General features: G+C 36.0%; 1 protein-coding gene across 8 annotated transcripts in view; it reads left to right on the top strand.

Annotated features, from left to right (window-relative positions):
* The window catches only part of PPFIA2 (PTPRF interacting protein alpha 2), a 476859-nt gene that overhangs the window by 418806 nt on the left and 39421 nt on the right, over positions 1-18632 (top strand). For 7 of the 8 annotated variants that reach the window (XM_036867009.1, XM_036867010.1, XM_036867008.1 and 4 more), the window contains one exon: positions 17568-17649. In XM_036867009.1, the coding sequence (XP_036722904.1) occupies positions 17568-17649 (82 nt within the window). Of the gene's footprint in view, positions 1-6867; positions 6877-17567; positions 17650-18632 lie in introns of all 8 variants that reach the window. The other variant, XM_036867007.1, reaches the window with a different exon arrangement.

Raw genomic sequence — 18632 nt, 5'->3', positions numbered from 1 at the left:
CTGCAGCTCCTAAGAAAAATGTTTCTACCAAAAAAAGACAAATTAGCAATGCCTGATAAAGATATTGATTTCCAATATCCAAAAAGCAATTGATAAGGCCAAAGCTCTATGCACTGACCAGATCATAGCTGGATATTCGGTTAATTTCTGGGAAACAGACTTGAAGTAGATGTATTCAGACATATATTCAGAGGAACATGACCAGCATAACAAGATGACACCAAACCATGTGTTCAAGCAGTGTTAGAAATAATTAGGAACATGTGGAGTGTAGACAACAAAGATCCAGATGCTACTAAGAAAAAGAGCGATCAGGTGTATTCTTTTGGCTGCATGACAAGATCTTGGGCCAAAAGTGAGAGATTGTTACAAATAAATTTGAGCTGCGTCTAAGAATTGTTAACAATCACAGATCTGAGAAGAACTGACCGCTTAGAAAGAGAGTTGTTCCTCATGATTATGTCCAACATAGACCTGCCAAGCATATGGACGTGGCAAAATTATTATATGAGGGATTCAAATTTCAGCTGAGAGATTGGAGTACATGCTCTTTAAATTGCCCATGCCTTGGGATTCTGTGATTCTCTACACAATTCAAAAATCTAGATGCAGAGAACCTCCGCTTTTTTAAACATTTGCAATGCTTGGCATAGTGTAGGTACTCAAAACATATGTTCAGAATAAATGAACACATGACTAGAAGCTGGGTGGAAAAAGAAGACGAAAAACTAAGAATATGGAACAGGAACTAGGGCAGTGACTTTCACCCAGATGACCAAACCAGAAGTCTGGGCTTTGCCTTTACCCCTCGTTCTGCCTTGTCCTTACCCTTCCTCTAGGCACCTGCGTACATGATCACTGTCACCTCCCTACACTATTACTCCAGATGCTAGCTCTTTAAAATCTCTCAAGCATGTTGATTTTCTTCTTTTATTTCTCAGGCCATCATACTAAAACAATGTCTATACTTCCAGCCTTGCCTTCTTCTAATCCATTCTTCACACTTCAGCTAAAGAGATCTATCTAAATCATATTTCTAAACTTGCCTAAAATCCCTCAATCATTTCCTAGCATCCCTAGGATGAATTCCAAATGCTTTTATATAGCCCCTAAATCCCTATATTATCTGGTTCCTGTTTATGTCACCAGCTTTATCTGTCTCTACTTCCCATCTTACATGTTACGTTTTTAATATACTTAATATCTATTTCTTGTTTATAACTACTTCTGTCTCCTTGTGTGCATATATCCTGTTCCATCTTCCTCCTCATCCTTTGTGTAGTAATGATAATAATGATCTACTTTATATGTAATAAATATTTAATAATCACACTGAGTAGTTGCAGTATGCTAGGCACTGTTCTACACATTTTACATGTATTTTCTCTTTAAGTTTTTACAAAGATTTTGAGGTAGAAACTGCTATTTCCTCCACACATGAAGAAACATAGCTTTCCAAGCACTGTGGTATATAAAAGTGCAGGTTTCCTGAGCCCTGTTTTCTCTGAATTATTTAGGATTCGGGATAAGGCCACAATTTAAGGAGTATGTAGTGCAGTCTTTCACCTGGACCATGAGTACCCTATCTAACTTTAAATGGTCTCCATGAGGAGTCAAAAAAAAATCTCTCTCTTTATACTCTGAAAAGAGTAACATAATTTTTTTCATAGAGAATAATTAGTTTCTTATCTGACCCCATCCCATCCTTCAAAAAGAGCAACAAATGTATTCAAATTAAACATCTCTTTTTAAGAATGAGAAATGGAGGTAATTTCAAAGTGGTGTAGCTGCTTTATAAAGTTGATTTTTTTCTGATATAATTAGCCACACATATTATCCCAAAGTTTGATATAAGAATAGTAATTCTGGACCTATACCCCGAGAAAACCATAATTCAAAAAGAATCATGTACCACAATGTTCATTGCAGCACTATTTATAATAGCCAGGACATGGAAGCAACCTAAGTGTCCATCAACAGATGAATGGATAAAGAAGATGTGGCACATATATACAATGGAATATTACTCAGCCATAAAAAGAAACGAAATTGAGTTATTTGTAGTGAGGTGGATGGACCTAGAGTCTGTCATACAGAGTGAAGTAAGTCAGAAAGAGAAAAACAAATACCATATGCTAACACATATATATGGAATCTAAAAAAAAAAAAAAAATGGTTCTGATGAACCTGGGGCAGGACAGGAATAAAGACGCAGACATAGAGAATGGACTTGAGGACACGGGGAGGGGGAAGGATAAGCTGGGACGAAGTGAGAGAGTAGCATTGACATATATGCACCACCAAATGTAAAATAGATAGCTAGTGGGAAGCAGCTGCATAGCACAGGGAGATCAGCTCGGTGCTTTGTGACCACCTAGAGGGGTGGGAGGGAGACGCAAGAGGGAGGGGATATGGGGATATATGTATGCAGATAGCTGATTCACTTTGTTATACAGCAGAAACTAACACAACACTGTAGAGCAATTATACTCCAATAAAGATGTTTAAAAAAAAGAATAGTAATGATCACTAATAAATAAGCTATGTAAGAAATTTAAACGTGTGCTTAAATCAATCTAATGTTATTCATCCCAGTAAAACGTTCAAAGTTAGTGCCTAATAGCAAGGATAATTAAGTTCCTTTATTAAAAGAAAAAAAGTGACTAATTAAGGTAAATTTAAATATAATGCTTACTGACATCTTAATTGGGAGAGCATTCTCTATATTTATTTCCAGAAATATAGGCTCTTATATTAGCTCTGTATGGTAATTTTTATAAGGACTTTGAAGATGTGCTTTTTTCCCATAGTTATTTAAAATTAGCCTTTCAGGAAGCAAGCTTCTCTACCTTGTTTCCACATTTCTAAGAAGGGCACTGATTACATCCTATTGCTAGGATTTCATAAAAAATAATTCTATAACAAAAGACTTTTCATTCAAAAATATATATGTATGTGTATATATGTTATATTTTATGCATATATATATACATGAACATACAATTAAATGTCTTTATTTCAGATTCTACATACTTAAAATTTTAATTTGGGGCTTGACTGGGGTATGATTGCTAGGCAAATGAATAACAGAAATTCTTGGAAGAATAAAGATTTTTTAACCTCTTTTAAAGAGTCTCAAATATTTTAGCTATTTTGAATCAATATTAACTTTAAAGAAAAATTATTTCTGAAGAAGTATGATGATGAACCATACTTAAAACTTCTGAACCATTTTCTTTCATTTGTAAGGATCACTATAAATGTGCTTCGCTATTTATTTTTATCTGTATCCCATCATCTGTCTTTATATGTAAAGCAATTTCTGCCATCACCACGGGTACTCTTGTATCCACATAGAACAACCATTCACAACTTAACCTTTAAGTTCACAGCTTCATTACTTCCAATGTCATTCTCTACTCCAAGTCAGACACCTCTCATGCTGTATTCTGAATCTTATCATCCCCAAATCATTCCTGTTTGAAAATTACTAATTCAAGCATATCATTTCTTCCTATCTCCTCCCTTCAGCTCCCTTTATCAACTTCTTCTACTATCGTCTTTTTAAAAACTTCTATCCTTTCCCAGTGCATCAGCCCCATTTGGTCCTCTTCTCTCTCCCTATTTAGCTTGAATTCTATGTCCATAATTTCACCACACTCAGAAGTTCCTAAAGCCCATCACTCCTCTTACATTTGGTGATATCCACATCGTAACTACAGCCACCAATGAATATTCTTTCTCCATGGCTACATTTGGGCACCTCTGTGCTGCAGGAGAAAATTAATGCAGGGAAATTTGGACCAGCTTCATTTGGGAATTCAACACTGCCAAGTAATCCCAGTACTTTTCTCTCACCAATCTTCTTTCTACTCTCTACAACTTCTGTTGGAGACCTCCACTGTCCTCAAACCCACATCTTCTGCAGGTGCGTTCACATTCTACTTCAGAGGGAGAGAAAAAAAGAGACCAATCTGAGTCCTCTGAATTATTTGCTGCCAAATCCACACTAACACTTGCCCCCATCCTGCTTTATTACAGAAACTAGGTTAATCTCTTCTTACTTAAGAGCATCCTTTCGCATTTTGTCTGTCACGTTGTGCCAGTTTCCCACTTGTACTTACACATTCAGATTCTGCTCTCTTCGGTGTAGTGGCCATCAGCATTTAAACATTCTCAAGTTTCACCTATTGAAAGAAATCCTTTCTTCATTCCACTTTTCCACTTCAGTTACTACCTGTTCACTTCCCAATCTGGTGTTAATAATTGATTTTTAAAATTTCTGAGTCACCAACTTGAACCTTAAGAAGCAAGAGGCAACTATATTCCACATATGGAGTTCATTTAGTAAATTATTTCTAATATGAACTTGTACATTCAAAGTTAGCTAGTTTATAAACAGAAGGCCCATTCATTCAGTAAGAGATCTAGAAGATTAAAGTGAGGCAACTTAAACATTTAAGAATCCTGTTTTGGAATATAAGATATATGTTAGTTGATAATGTCTTCTTGTTTGTGTCTGGATGTATGCTGATGTTCCCAAGGAAAATATTGTGCCAGTAACTGGATTGATCTTATTCATTAGAGGGTACCTTAAAACCTGTTTTCTAGGTCAATGAAAAATTATTATTTGCCTATTACTTACAGTGGTCTTTAACTGAAAAATGTTAATTCTTGACCAGAATCTCTCTTGCTAGTCTCGTAACCTTGACAATCTGGAGTAGAAAGAAAAAGAATAAGAGGTTATTTGTTCCTGTAAATAACTGCATGTAGAAAAGAATATCAGTTTTTATAAGAAGAAAAATCACTTTATCCAGACCAAAAAAATTATGCAAATATATATTACCTCTGATATGAATTTATAATATATTATCACAAACTCTCTTAGAGTTATTTACGATTATAGCTTTGTCCTTTGCAGAACATATTTTTTGAAGGTCGTGAGCTGAAATACTTAATATTCTAAAGTGAAATAGCTGCTCAGTATTGCTCTTAAACTAATTGACTATAGAGGAGGAGAAAGTTCATAAAAACTATGAAAAGTCAGATAACTTATATATATCGATAAATATATTAGAACTTTAAGCAATACTTCTTGAATGATGCCTTTATATTTGTGTTTCCTGTTTATTTTCATCATTTCTCTTATGTTTTATATTCAGGGTATTTCTATAGGTTCAAGTTTCCTATTTTAAAAATGATAAATAAATATGTGAGAAATATTAATATTCCACTGTGTACAGATTTGTTCAACTTGTTTTATTGGAGAGCAATTCCTAGGTAGCTAGTAGACTGAGGAAGATTATTTTGTCCATGGTAATAACTGGCCCCAAATACTTTTGGCAATTTTCATGAAGAGCACAGAAATTGCCCTTTTCTCAGAACTCATCAAAGAGTTCACAGGTATGTTGACAGGAAAACCACTTTAACCGCCTGGAATGTATCTCTTTTGGGTCTTAATTTTCTTTCTGTTGCATATATGATGTAAGAAATATGCCTTCAATTTCTTAGGACATTGTGATGCCAATTTGTATGGACAATTATGTTTTCATTTATGTGATAATTTAAAGAGCTTGCCACAGCTGTTCTGCAGCTAAGGTCAAAGAACATGCATTTCTCTAAAATGCACATTTAATGAAAGAATACACAGTTTCTCTGAATGAATGTGTTTGGAGGAGGCATGTGCAGGGTGTGGCATCGCATGTCCAGCTTCTCTTTATAATGATTGTGCAATAAAAAAGGGAGCTCTCTAACTTGCGTCATTTCTTAGATAGGAATCTCTGCTTCATATTTTGTTATATTGACTCTATTTTATGAGCTATAGTAAGTTTTATTTTTCTAAGAATTAGTCTATTACGCTTGTACAGAAATTTTTAAATAATATTCTCATGGCCTTTTGTTGGATTATTTAAATTCCATATTTTCCCAGTGCCTCTATTCTATCCAGGGAACAAGTGGGCTACTTCAAACACTACATTTAAATCTACGTTTTTGTGATGATTTTTGGTAGCATTGGTGAACCAATCTAGTTCATTTTCTCCCTCAGAGCAACATTTATAAACAACTGTCCAGATAAATAAATGCTTCTACTGAAAGAACCCAGTTAGCACAGCTCAACATTTACATTGGCAGTTCAAATAGAGGAGGAAGAATTCCGTGTGGCAGGGGAAGAAGAGTGATAGAATTTTTTTTATACTTTCTCATAATCTGATTAGTGGCACATAATTATTATTGTTACAGCACTTGTTAGAATTATAAAATTATGGATCTGGAATGTACAAATTTCTTCTTGCCTCAAATTAAGTTCAGGAGATTGAACATCAGAACCTACTAGTGATTTTGACGAAACCACGTACGTGAACTAGAATCCAGACATTCTGACCCTCAAACCAGTGCTTTCTTCAAGTTGCTGCCTTTCCAAAAGTCTGCTGTATTTTTCTTAAGGTCTAACAGTAAGCTTATAAATCTGTATGAGAATCTGAGCACCACTTAGTAAGTTACTGCTTCTATTTGTAAAGAGTAGCCTGAGGCGAAAAATATTCTTTAACAAGCTGCCTGACTTCCTCTGGGGGTTTACTAGAGGCTGGGAAAATGTGGTCATGCATGTTTCAGAGTGGCTCATTTTCAAGAGACAGACTTACTGGTCAACTATTAGAACTGCCCTCAGCCTGATTATGCATTTGGACGCAGTGAGTATGTGTGTCACGGTGAAAAAAAAAAAAAAAACCATGTCTTTCTCGTATCTGAGCTTCCACACATCTGAAATGATGCTCTTGTTTTATTCCATGGCTTTCTTTGGATTGAAATGTATCCATTAACATTTGTGTGCTTTTCTTTTCCATCCGTCCTTCTTCATCTCATGAAAAGCACGTCAGGGTAAGTTGAATCACAATGGCTGCTGAACGTGTTTATTTTCGGCACCATCCTCTTTTTCTTTTATCTTTAGTATTTCTCTTTTCAGTTGTAACACAAGCTGCACTGCCTCTGACCTAAAATGAAAGTTGTGAAGTGTATTCATTTCCTTACCATAAAGGGAATCATTGGTTCAGAGAAATGATGTTCACATTCAGATTAATCATGTTGTCCTTTCAGGCACTTCAGTTTCTTTGGTTCTATTACACGTATATCAAAAGGCAATCCAGATGACATTTCCCCTGTTTCTCAAGTCACTCTCTAGCAGTTAGTGTGACATTCAGTGAGGCTTAAGTAATAGTTGCAGGCCACTTGAGTACTTTTGACTGTGCTGCAAGGCTGAGACTGCCTGTATGTTTTTCCTAGTGCTTTGTGGTTCTCCACCAGCATTATATGCAAGAGATAAGTTTATTTGTTGATTACTAAAACTACACGTACATGAAGAAGGTTAAATGCTGTATCTTCCCCAGAAGAACTTTTACACTTAGATTCCAAAGTAATCCTTGGTTTTGGCTGAACCCTTTGGTTTTGTGTGTTCTTTTCTTTCCTATACTACTAGTTAATTTTTAAAGCTTTGAAAAGGTATATTACTAAGATTACTGTTTCAAATTTCAAATCCTGCTTTTTGAACTAAACTTAGAATTTGTTATTTATTTCTAAAACCAACTGGGCTTCAAAGTAAAACAAATTATGCATAATATTATAAAATATTACCTTCGTGTAAATGTCTGCATTGGTAACATGGTGAGCTACAAAACACTTCAGATCGAGAGAGGTTTTGCTTTTACATTTAAAGCAAAACATTTTGAGGGGACAAGTAAAATGGCTCCAATAAGATGCAATTATTCAGGAACTGTGGAGAGTGTCACTAATTGGCAATATGGATATTTTATATACCAATAAAGGTCATGTGCTTTGTTCATTAATATGGTTTATATTTGTTATATTTTTCCTACTCTAATTTTAAGTTATAGTTACTATTACTAATTATTTAACAATGCGATATTTACTTAAGTAAGGATAATTTATGATATTAAATTCTAGGACGTGTTCTTGCAAATGCAAGGTAAGCTGTGATTAGAATACTATTCAGCTATGCTGGCCAAATGCAAGTTGTAAGATCTTACTTTTTAAAAACAATCGATATTCTGACATTGGATTTTTAAAGCATTATTTTCATGTCATCATGAATTATTGGCCTAATGATTTTAAGTTTCATGAGGAAATTGAAATAATGAAAATAATGTCAAGAAATACAACTTCATTCCCCCATCCCTTTTTGAATGAAATATTGAAAAATAATAGATTCATAATGCATCAATATTTATGGACTTTAAGAAACTGATATAATTACCTTAATTGGAAAATTCAATTTCTTGTCTTGCACGTGCTCCTGGAATTTAAACATTTTAAGACCTCAAAATCATTCCCTTAGTACAGTTGCTAAAAGAAAGCTTAGGAGGTTGAATGTCAGGAGAAGACAGTACAAACATAGTAAAGACGTGGGAAGATTTGAAGTGGAAAGAATATTGAATTAGGAATCAGAAGACAAGACTTTAAGCCCCAACTTTCCCATGTGTTTGCTGCATACTTTTGAGTGACTGACTTATATTCTGTGTACTTTCTAATATTGCTGTCAACTTCCCAATACTCACAAGAGTATGAGAAGATATGAATAATCTCAGAAGCATAGAAACTATAAACTTCAAATCTGAGTTAAAGAGGGCTCAAAATTAGATGAAGCACTAAAGCAATCTAGTCTAAATGGCATCCATATAAACCTGAAAAATTACCAATGTTCCTCCGGTAAGTCCCCAATTTACAGTCAGGAAGGGACTGGGAAGAACAAACCACAGTGTCTTGCAAAAGTGAAATTGTTTACTGGAAAGTAATACAAGCCCCTCTAGTTTTTAATAACAACATGAGTAATTGTATTGCTCCTTCGCATTTGTGCGTGCATGTGTGTGTTTATACCCTTTCAATGGTTTTGAAAGTGATTAAATTCAAAATAAAATGAGGAGTGAAATTATGTAAATCCCTACTCAAATTCACAAATAAATTTCTTTCCTGAGACTGTGCCCTCCATTTCAAGTAGCTTGCAGGGAAAAAAAAAGGTCTCAACATGAATGAACTTTGGTTTTATGTAATCAAATAATTTCAAGCAACCTAGCATGTATTCTGAGAATCTAAATAAAACACTACTTAAATGTATAATGGACTTTTATATGCACTACATGTGAAAATGTGCCATAACAGGATACACAAACACACACACTTGCACTTACACACAGACAAAATCGCAGCATGCCGTGCTTTCAAAATCAAGTCAACCTTGTAAATGTCGGATTTGAAACTCTTGATTTTATGGAGCTAAATGTGTTTACTTAGGTAATCAATGTCTGAAGCAGCTGATTGGGATTTGTAATATATTTCTGTTTAGAATAATTATGTTAATTAAGATATACATTTTCAGCTTACAGAAGTTAAAAAATTTGAAGTGGCACCATATTTCCTCCATATTTGCTGACCAGAATTTCAAACAGTTTCTCAAATATGTAATTTTAATTTTCATGGAATTGATCAACAGATATAGATTTCTGAATGATGAGATTATAGCTCATTGTCTGGTTGAAATTTGAGGAGATCATGTTCTACTTACCCTCTTGACTGTTGAAGTTTATTGGAACAAGATACATTTTATAATTAATAATGGTGTGAAGTCTATGTAAATTTACTGTTATATTATGTAGGGAAGATTTATTCTCTGTGCTACACTGTCAAGAAGTAGATTCAATTGTCAAATTATTTTGACTTATATTTCATTCTTGGTTCTTATCGAGCCACATATTTATTTCTCCCGGTTGTATCAATAAGTAAGTACTTGTTGTGTGCCACAGTAAGTAAATAAGCCCTAAAGATAAATTATTCAACCAGAGAATTACTTTGTATTACAATAATACAAAATTAATTGAACTGAAACAAATTACAACAAATTCAGCTTTTCCATCCTGATTACATAAATGGTGCTAACCTCCTTCCTCTGGCCAAGATTCAGAGCCTGTTTGTAGAAGGGAACAGCAAGAAAAGAAAAGTCATAGCTCCTTTTTTCTCTTATAGGGTTGAGGACTGAAATGTGTGATAGTGAGGGGGTAAAGACTATCTATATTGGCCAGGAAGTCACATAAATATATGCCTAAATATGAATGAATAAAAAGGAGAGAAATAAAGGTGGGAAACTATCATTGTCTTTAATTCTAACAAAGAGGTGGTTGTTACTATCTTCCTTTTATGGTTATGAAAAGTTCAGAGAGGTTAATTAGCTAAAGGATAGTGTGGGGTGTTAAGAGGCTGACTCTGTGACCAGGTGACTGGCACTCAAATTCTGGCTCTGCACTCACCGACTCTGTGCTCCAAGTGGCCTCTTTTCTTCAGTGTCCTCATCTGCAAATGTGTATCAATATGTATCTTATTGGATTGTCCTGAAGATTAAATGACTTACACATATAAAGCACTGAGGATAGCGCTTCACACATAGTAAGTGATATATGCATGTCAGCTGTTATTATCTGAGATCTAAACCCTAATTTGCCTGCATATAGAAACTTTGGTCTTTCAAACGATGACATTATATCTCAGAAGGATATGAAGTGGTTCATATGAACAAGAGAGCACATTAGATAAAGTTCTATTATAGTACTCACTGTATTCAATTGTAATACAATTTATTTAATTACATTTAAATGCAATTTTAAATTTTAAATGAGAAGTATAGTAAGTACAATAACTAGAGTATATACAAGTTATAATATTTGTGTAGAAGAGAAAATTAATTCTCCCTGTGAAAGGTCTTGGCATCTTAACAAGAAGGATAAAGCATAAATTTTGTCAGAAAGATAAGTGTGAGTTTGTCACAATTATGATGCAAAGAAGGATGATCTAGGCAGAAGAAAAAGTTATATACAAAGTCATAGAGGGTAAAATAGAATGAGGTATTTGGAAAATGGCAAGTATTTCAGTATTGCTTGAGCAGAAGAAGCTGGGAGATAGCCAAGGGCCAGATCACCAAGGGTCTTTTTAGTTGAGCTAAGATATTTGACCTATATTTTCAGTTGCCTGCTTAAAAACCTCAAGGGGGAGATTTTTAAGCAGGCAACTCTTACAAAAATATTTGTGTTTAGAAAGGTCTTTCTGGAAGTTGGAACAAGGATGAGAGGTAGGGAATAACAAAGGAGAGGCAGACTCTGGGAGTTCATTTCCATGATCTACAAATGAGAATTTGAACAAAAGCTTCGGTAATAGTTGATCAATTTACAAAATGTCAATTTAATGTTAGAGAGGGCACTTTTATTTCTTCCTGCAGCCAATCAGTGTAACAGGTAAGCAAAATTCTTACTTCTTTTTAAGATGTAATAAGTAGTTGGATATTAACGAAGACATAGAATACTTAAAAGCTGCCCTTTGATCAAGGATCCTGGATGGTTGTCAACACTGAGAGTTCATGGATTACAAAATAGCAATCTTTCAAAAGATATTCTTGGCTAGATCCTGCAAAGAAAAATGCATGGTGCAGTAGAAGAGCAAACTCTCATCTCCAGGACTTTAGTCTTGGGTGGGAGATGAGGCCCATGTATGTGCTGCTCATCAGCAGTCTTTATGAGCGACGCTGACACTATGAGTTTCCAGATTTTGAAAGATAAAAAAGTCATTGTGGGATCTGGGATGATCAAAAATAAAAGGAAGTTTTATGATTTAGGCAAACAGTAAGATTCTGATAGTGGAAGAAGAAGAGAAAGAACTTACCAACTCTGGAAAATGGTACTTGCAAAGATGGAATTATTCATGTTCATATTATTTGCCAAAGTAGGTTTTCAGTTCTAGTGAAAAATAAGGAAGGATGATTAGAAAGGAAAACCAAGACTAAACCGATTTCAGTCTTTGTAATCCAGGTTAAGGGTTATGCTTTAGGCATTCGAGGAACCATTGAAGGGTTTTCAGAGGATAGTGCAATGACAAATAGTTCACATATTGGCTGTTTCCTTTGTACAAGTCACTGTTGTCATCACATTACATATATTTTCTTATTCAACTCTCATACCAACCCTCTGAGGTAGGTACTGTTATCAACTTCATTTTACAGATGAGGAAACTGAGGCACAAAAAGGTAAAGTGACTTGTCTTTGGATGCACAGCTAAGAAGGGAGGGCACCAGGAATCCAGCCCAAGCATTCCCACTTCAGAGCCCACTGTATTACCTACTCTGCCATGACAGCAGATTTTTTTCATGGCAGTGTATTGCAAGGGTAAGAAGCTTGGAGAGTGGGGCCAGTTAAAAGACAGAAAAAAGAATAATGGCAGTGAAAATAGAAAGTGAAAGAAGATAAAATACAAAGTATGAATGGGAAATTGACAGGCATTAAATGGAGGGTGACTGAAATGGCCAGTCTGAGTGACAAAGGAAATGGTACCATATGGTATTTAGACAGTCATGTCGCAAATTGGCAGTCCCAAAATAGCATCCTAGGCTAAGTGGTCTGAGAATAAAGTCTCTTTTCACTGACAGCAATGAACCATCCACATTGGGAAAAATACGGAAAAGGAGACTTTCCTGCCCCCATGGTTTGTGAATTTTTGAGTAACTAATGAATTTCATTTCTCAGAGTTTTATCATCTTATTGAATTTGTTGATTTACAGGTTGTTCTTCCAAACTGTAAGGGTATGAGAACAGAGACTTTGTATGCCCCCGGACTAGATTAGGCAGTCAGTCATTAGATTTTTATAGACCTACCACGTGTCTGGTTTTTGTCCTCAAAACAAAAAATAAAACTGGCTAAATCTCTGACTCAATAAAATGTTAAAGATATTCTAGGGAAAATTGTTCAGTACTAAGGGGCCTATAAAAATAAGTAGTAAATATTGCCCCTAGGTCCAGGGTAGGATGGCTTCTGAGAGGAAGTATTTTTGTTGTGTCTTGAAAATCAAGATAAAGTGAGTGGGAAGACAAGACAGGAAGGTATGTGGATATTGTTTAGTGTGAAGGAAACAGAGCTTAGAAATGTAAGCCTATTCCACCTATGAGGTCAAAACTGAAATAATTGGAGAAAGACATAAAACCTGAAAAGGAGGAGCCAGACATTTCTATTTGGATGGAATCATTTAAGCAAAATCATACTTGCTTAAATTAGTCTGGATTAGGATTTAGGAACTACAAGCCTGGAAAATACCCTTGATTTATTTACATTTTTAGACATTCTCAATCCTTTATCTAGAAATCCTTGGGTCTAGACATTACTAGGGTGCCCACACTTTGTTCCTGTCTTCAGATCAGGCACAAGCAAGTGCAGGCTGCCCTCTGCACATTTCTGTATGAACTTGCCAATTACTCACACACCTGAGCGTTCCCCAAGTGCTGGGCCTTCTTAATGTGTCACATTCCATTGACAGTAACTCACTGACACCCTTATCAAGAGAGTCTGAGGCCTTTGGAGGGAATCTAATGGTATTCTTTATTGCAGACAAGAATGTGTTCCCTGAAAATACTCAGTGACTCAGAAGTTTTTCTGATTCAAAATGACCTTCCCTTACAATTAGTACTTTTCTTTTTTTTGTTTCCACACAGGAAATGACAATCCTGTACCTGAAACTTCCTCTAGAAGGAAGTGCTACTGACATCCTCTAAAATCTGGTCTAAAACTTAAAACAAAAATGGGTGCCCATAACTATAGTAATGTATAAGTGATTTGAGGGGAAGGGATGGTTAAATATTAGATTGTCTAAAAGAAAGGAAGGAAGGAAGGAAAGGAGGGAGAGAGGGAGGGAAGAAGGGAGGGAGAAAGGAAAGAAGGGAGGGAAGGAAAGAAGGGATGAAGGAAGGATGGAAGGAAGGAAGGAAGGAAGGAAGGGAGGGAGGCAAAAATGTTTCTTCAGGCCTGAATAGAAAGACAGTAATTTCAGACGCAGATGTGTACTGGGGAATGTGATTATGACATCGCTCTGGAAGAACTGTCACTGAACCTTTGAAAAGGTTGAATCTGGGGTACAGAGAGAATGCATACATTTCTACACATGCACTGGACGAACAGAGAACACCAGTATATACAAAATGCCTGTTTGAGCCAAATCAGTTTTATATTTAGTATTTCTAATATTTTTCTGACAGTGACTTCAAAATATCTAATGACAACAAGCATGGCCCCATGAAATTAATGCAATACGTGCCCTTAATAATGTTATGAAATCATCATGTATTAAACTCAGTGATTTCCAACAATTAGAGCATTACCCATATTGCTTTATTTTTCTCACAGTGCCTCTCTCTCAAGCCAGTATGCCCAGATATATGTCTCTTATAAATTCTGTATAATGCAGACTTTTTTTATAATAGAGAAGAATTAAATGTAATATTGCTTTGAGAATTTCAATGCATTTCTTTACATAATTAAAACTGCCCTTGGGTTAAGGAAAAGCAGGTCTGGAGTTAACATCATGTAGCACACAGTCCTAGAGTAAAATCCAGCCATCCACTCCAATCTGGCCTGTTTCTCACAGTTTCAAGTGTGTCATTTCAAAGGCCTCTACTTGGGATTTAGCCCTGCCAGCTGAGGACCAAAGGTCAGAATCCACTGGACTTGAGCTCCCTTATTTCATTATCTTTGCAAACTCTTACTAAAGTTATTGTGCTATAAGAGTTTGTGATTTTTAACACAATAAACAAAGCTAAAAAAAAGAAAAATTTTCCAAGGTTTACATCATCCAATGATTTCTCAAACAATTGTATGATAAATTTCTGTTCAAAAAGAGAATAGGATTTGAACACACTGGATTACCTCAACCAGATTCCTATCAGGGGTCGCAAACCAGATCAGACTCTTGGAATCGTGTGGAATGGGTGCTATGCTGACAAAGTGGCTAAAAAAATGGACTAAAAAATACATTATGGGATGCAAGTTACTGAAACAAGAAGCAGCTAAATATAAATACTGGCTGACATGTTCAACATTCACAACTATTTACAGAGCACCTCTTTGGTGCCTGACTTTGTTCTAGATGCTTCAAATGCACTTCTGAACAGAGTATGTATATGAAACATTGGTCCTCCTTGAGCTTCTTTTCTTTCATGTGATGACAGATTGAGGAGTAAATGACACCGTATGTTAGAAGCTAAGTGCCATGGAAAAAAAATAAGGCAAGGAATGGGGATAAAGAATGTCTGCTTGGTGTTATGGGAAGGAGGGGAAGAGACATTCAGAGGGAAGGAGACATTTGAGTAAAGATTTAAAGTATGTGAGGGAGTAAGGCATGTGAAGATAGAGGGGACAAGCATTCAAATAGAGGGAACAGCAGATGCAAAGGTCCTGAGGCAGAAAAAGGCCTGGGCTGTTTCCAGGGAACAACAAGGAAACCAGTGTTGTGGAGTGAGATGGGAATTGAGTCAGAGAGATGAAGAGGGTAAGGTGGATCCTAACAGCTGCTTGAGCTTTTATTCTCAGTGAGACAGGTAGTAATTGGAAAGTTATGAGCAGAGAAGTTACATTATCCAATTTAACTTTTAATAGGATCACTCCAGCTCATGTGGTGCATTTTTTTATTAAGGAACTAGTCAGAATTAAAATGTTCTAGTTTTCAAAAATGGCGTATGTACAACTCATGTAATTCACTTGTGAAAATGTTATGTGCTTCCTAGGTGTTGAGTGCATGTTGACTTGCTTTTTTGCTAAATGTAGCAAAAACCAGTTGTAAATGTATACTTGTTTCTTCCCCTTTAATGCCACTCACCTGTCACATAACTGGAAGTATTTTTTTCCCTAATGGATATAATATTACAACTCTCAATAATGCTCTTGGCTCTGTGGAAGCCTACTCTAAATTTCCTTGCATGTATTCTGTGTTCAGTCCTGCCTCTGACCCTCCACCCTTACTGCTCATCCAGATTGGAACGTCATCTGTAACTCCTTCCCACCAGCTCTTCAAAGTCAGTTCAGTTGCTGCAAAGCCTTCACTGATCATTTCCATGGCTACTAACCCCTTCTCCAAAATCCTCACCCTCAGAATATGCATCATTGAGTTTTGGCATCTAATTGTACATTGTACTATGTTTTTAAACAGTTTCATGTGTTTGCTTTTTCTACATAACCAGGGATCTCCTGGAAAACTGGGTGCATGTCTGTATTTCCACAGGTCTCAGCTCACAATAGGTGCTCAATAAGTACCTGATGGTTGGTTGTTTAACCCTTCAACCCATTTCTGTCAATGTATCTGTCACAGTGAGACTATGCTATTCAAATCTGGTTTTCAATGAAGGAATGTCACTGGGAAGCCTGAGGGAACGGGTGAGGGTAGAGCAAGCCAGGTGAGGGAGCCCCCTAGTTTCACCTTGGATTCATGGCACCAGTGTCGCTGTTCCCTTTCCCAGGCGCTGAATAGCTTTACGTGCTTCTTTGCTATCCCATGAAATGAAAGAGCAGTTGATTTATGTGTCTCTTCATCTACTATAACTTTAATTTTTGTTTTGCCTCCCTGGTTCTTTGTCACACTGCATTTTTTTTTTGGTAGCATCCATCACAGACACGGAAAGTTTTTGCTATAAATAAAAAATAAAGGCATTTTTATTATATATTTTAACATATTATAGTCCACCACAATAAACAATTAATCACTTGGTAGTAGGAAATAATTAAATGCTTCATTTTGGAGTTCCTAAGCATGAAAGACACACAGTCAACGTAAAGCAATATGTGTAAAAATGTGTGTGTAAGATCAATGCATCTAAGGAATAGAGAATATATTTTCCAATATAGTCCTGGCCAGGTATATATCAATTTGAGTTTCAAAGAAAACAGAAACTTGCTATTTCAATCATGAGCGATCTGCAATTGGTTTTGTAGATGGATGTCAAGGGTCAGTAGTAGAGATAGTGATTAAAGATGCATTTGTCAAGGTTGTTTACAACTTTTTGTTATCAGAAACAACCATTTGTTGTCATTGGGATGTTTTGCTTTCATTAAAACCAGTAGTGATTATAAATGGAAATAAGAGTACTATTGAATTTTACACCTTACATTGCTTTGTAGTGATGGAAGTCAATTTACCTCGGAGTTCTCTTCAAATGAGAAGTAATTTTGTAGTCTATACAAAAAACTAACTCCTGAGATAGCCACCTGGACCCAGAGAGCATACTAAAATCAAGCATATCACTTGAATGGGGCTAAAATGACCAACTTGATCTTCTGCCTCTATAAACAGGCATTTATCTACTACTGAAATAACAAGGGAAACAGGCAAGACAGATGGAAGAAGCCTCATTTAGATCCTGTAGTGCATGCCAGAATACGCATATGTTGGCCAGTTTCTTGTTTAAGGGATAAGATATTTGCTGATAATAAAATTCAGCTTCTTAGTCCATTAACATTTAATGTTTGAATTTTAGTGAATAAGTGTTGGGGAAAATTATTTTTAGATGTCAGTGTTTCATTTCTAATAAAATCAATGGATGATTTGCATGTATTATTCAAAGGAAGAAGGATTTCTGTTATTTCTGTATTAACTCATAAAAAGTTTATAAAGGATTATTGGGTTTTTTAAAAATATTGTCATTAAAAATAATCACAGCCATCTTTTCCCATATTACCTGACTAATAATCTTTGCTGTATACTTCAGGCATGAACTTCTAGAAGAAGCTCGGAGAAAGGGATTACCTTTTGCCCAGTGGGATGGGCCCACTGTAGTCGCGTGGTTAGAGGTAAGAGAGTTAAACCAGAAGGCTCTTAATCCAATCACTGCTAACTTGATAGTATTTTTAGAGACAAGTAAAGACCGGTTCCTGACATCCTAGTTTTCCAATAGTCTGGAATAACTTATAAAGAGAATATTTGCTTTATCTAGGGACCCATGGGCATTCTTGTGATTTTACTCTGATGTTTTCTTGTGATTGTGGCAGAAGGAAGCAGGCCGTGAGATAAAAGAAAGTTTTGGTAAATTCTATCTTCTTCATATCTAGAGTAAATCAAGAAACAGTTTTTGAGTGATACTTGTGTTGTTGCAAGAAAACATCTGTCCCAGTACATCAGTCCAGAGCCCTTCCTCATCAGCAGGTTAACAGAGAAGAGGTATCTCCATATATTTAACACTTCTGTCTTATCCAAGATATTGCTGCCATTCCTTTGCTTGTAGTGTAATTCCTGAAACTAGTTCTTTAAGACTAGGGGCCAGCTGGATTTAGACATTTGGAGTTATGCAGGAGAAGATGCATCCCCTTGTTCCCTTCTGTGTCTAGACTGAATGTTTTAATGAAACAAAAACTACATTCTGCATTTCCTGCATAACACAAGGGTCTGGAAAAGTGAGTTAATACTTGATCAGCTTGGAGGCAGCAGGAGCAGACCAGGACAGTGAACGAAATATATATTTGACCACAAAGGGCCCCTTCATACCACTTATCAATAGTTTTCACTGCCCCTTCCATTCAGTTCTGTGGGCTGTTGGTAGCTGCTAGGATATGCTGACGTCAAGGCAAAGAAGAATACAGTCAGCCCTCCCTATCCATGGGTTCCCCATCGTGGATTCAACCAAACATGTTAAACCTGAGACAGAATCCGAAGATGATGAGCCCAACAGTAAGGGACTTGAGCATCTGCGGATTTTGGTATGGGGTGTCCTGGAGCCAATTTCCTGAGGGTACCAAGGGACTGACTGTATGAACTTTTCTTGCTTGGCAGAGGCAGT

The sequence above is a fragment of the Balaenoptera musculus genome, chromosome 10 (assembly GCF_009873245.2).
Source record: "Balaenoptera musculus isolate JJ_BM4_2016_0621 chromosome 10, mBalMus1.pri.v3, whole genome shotgun sequence".
Taxonomy (NCBI): Eukaryota; Metazoa; Chordata; class Mammalia; order Artiodactyla; family Balaenopteridae; genus Balaenoptera; species Balaenoptera musculus.
This window is presented reverse-complemented; position numbering and strand designations above follow the sequence as displayed.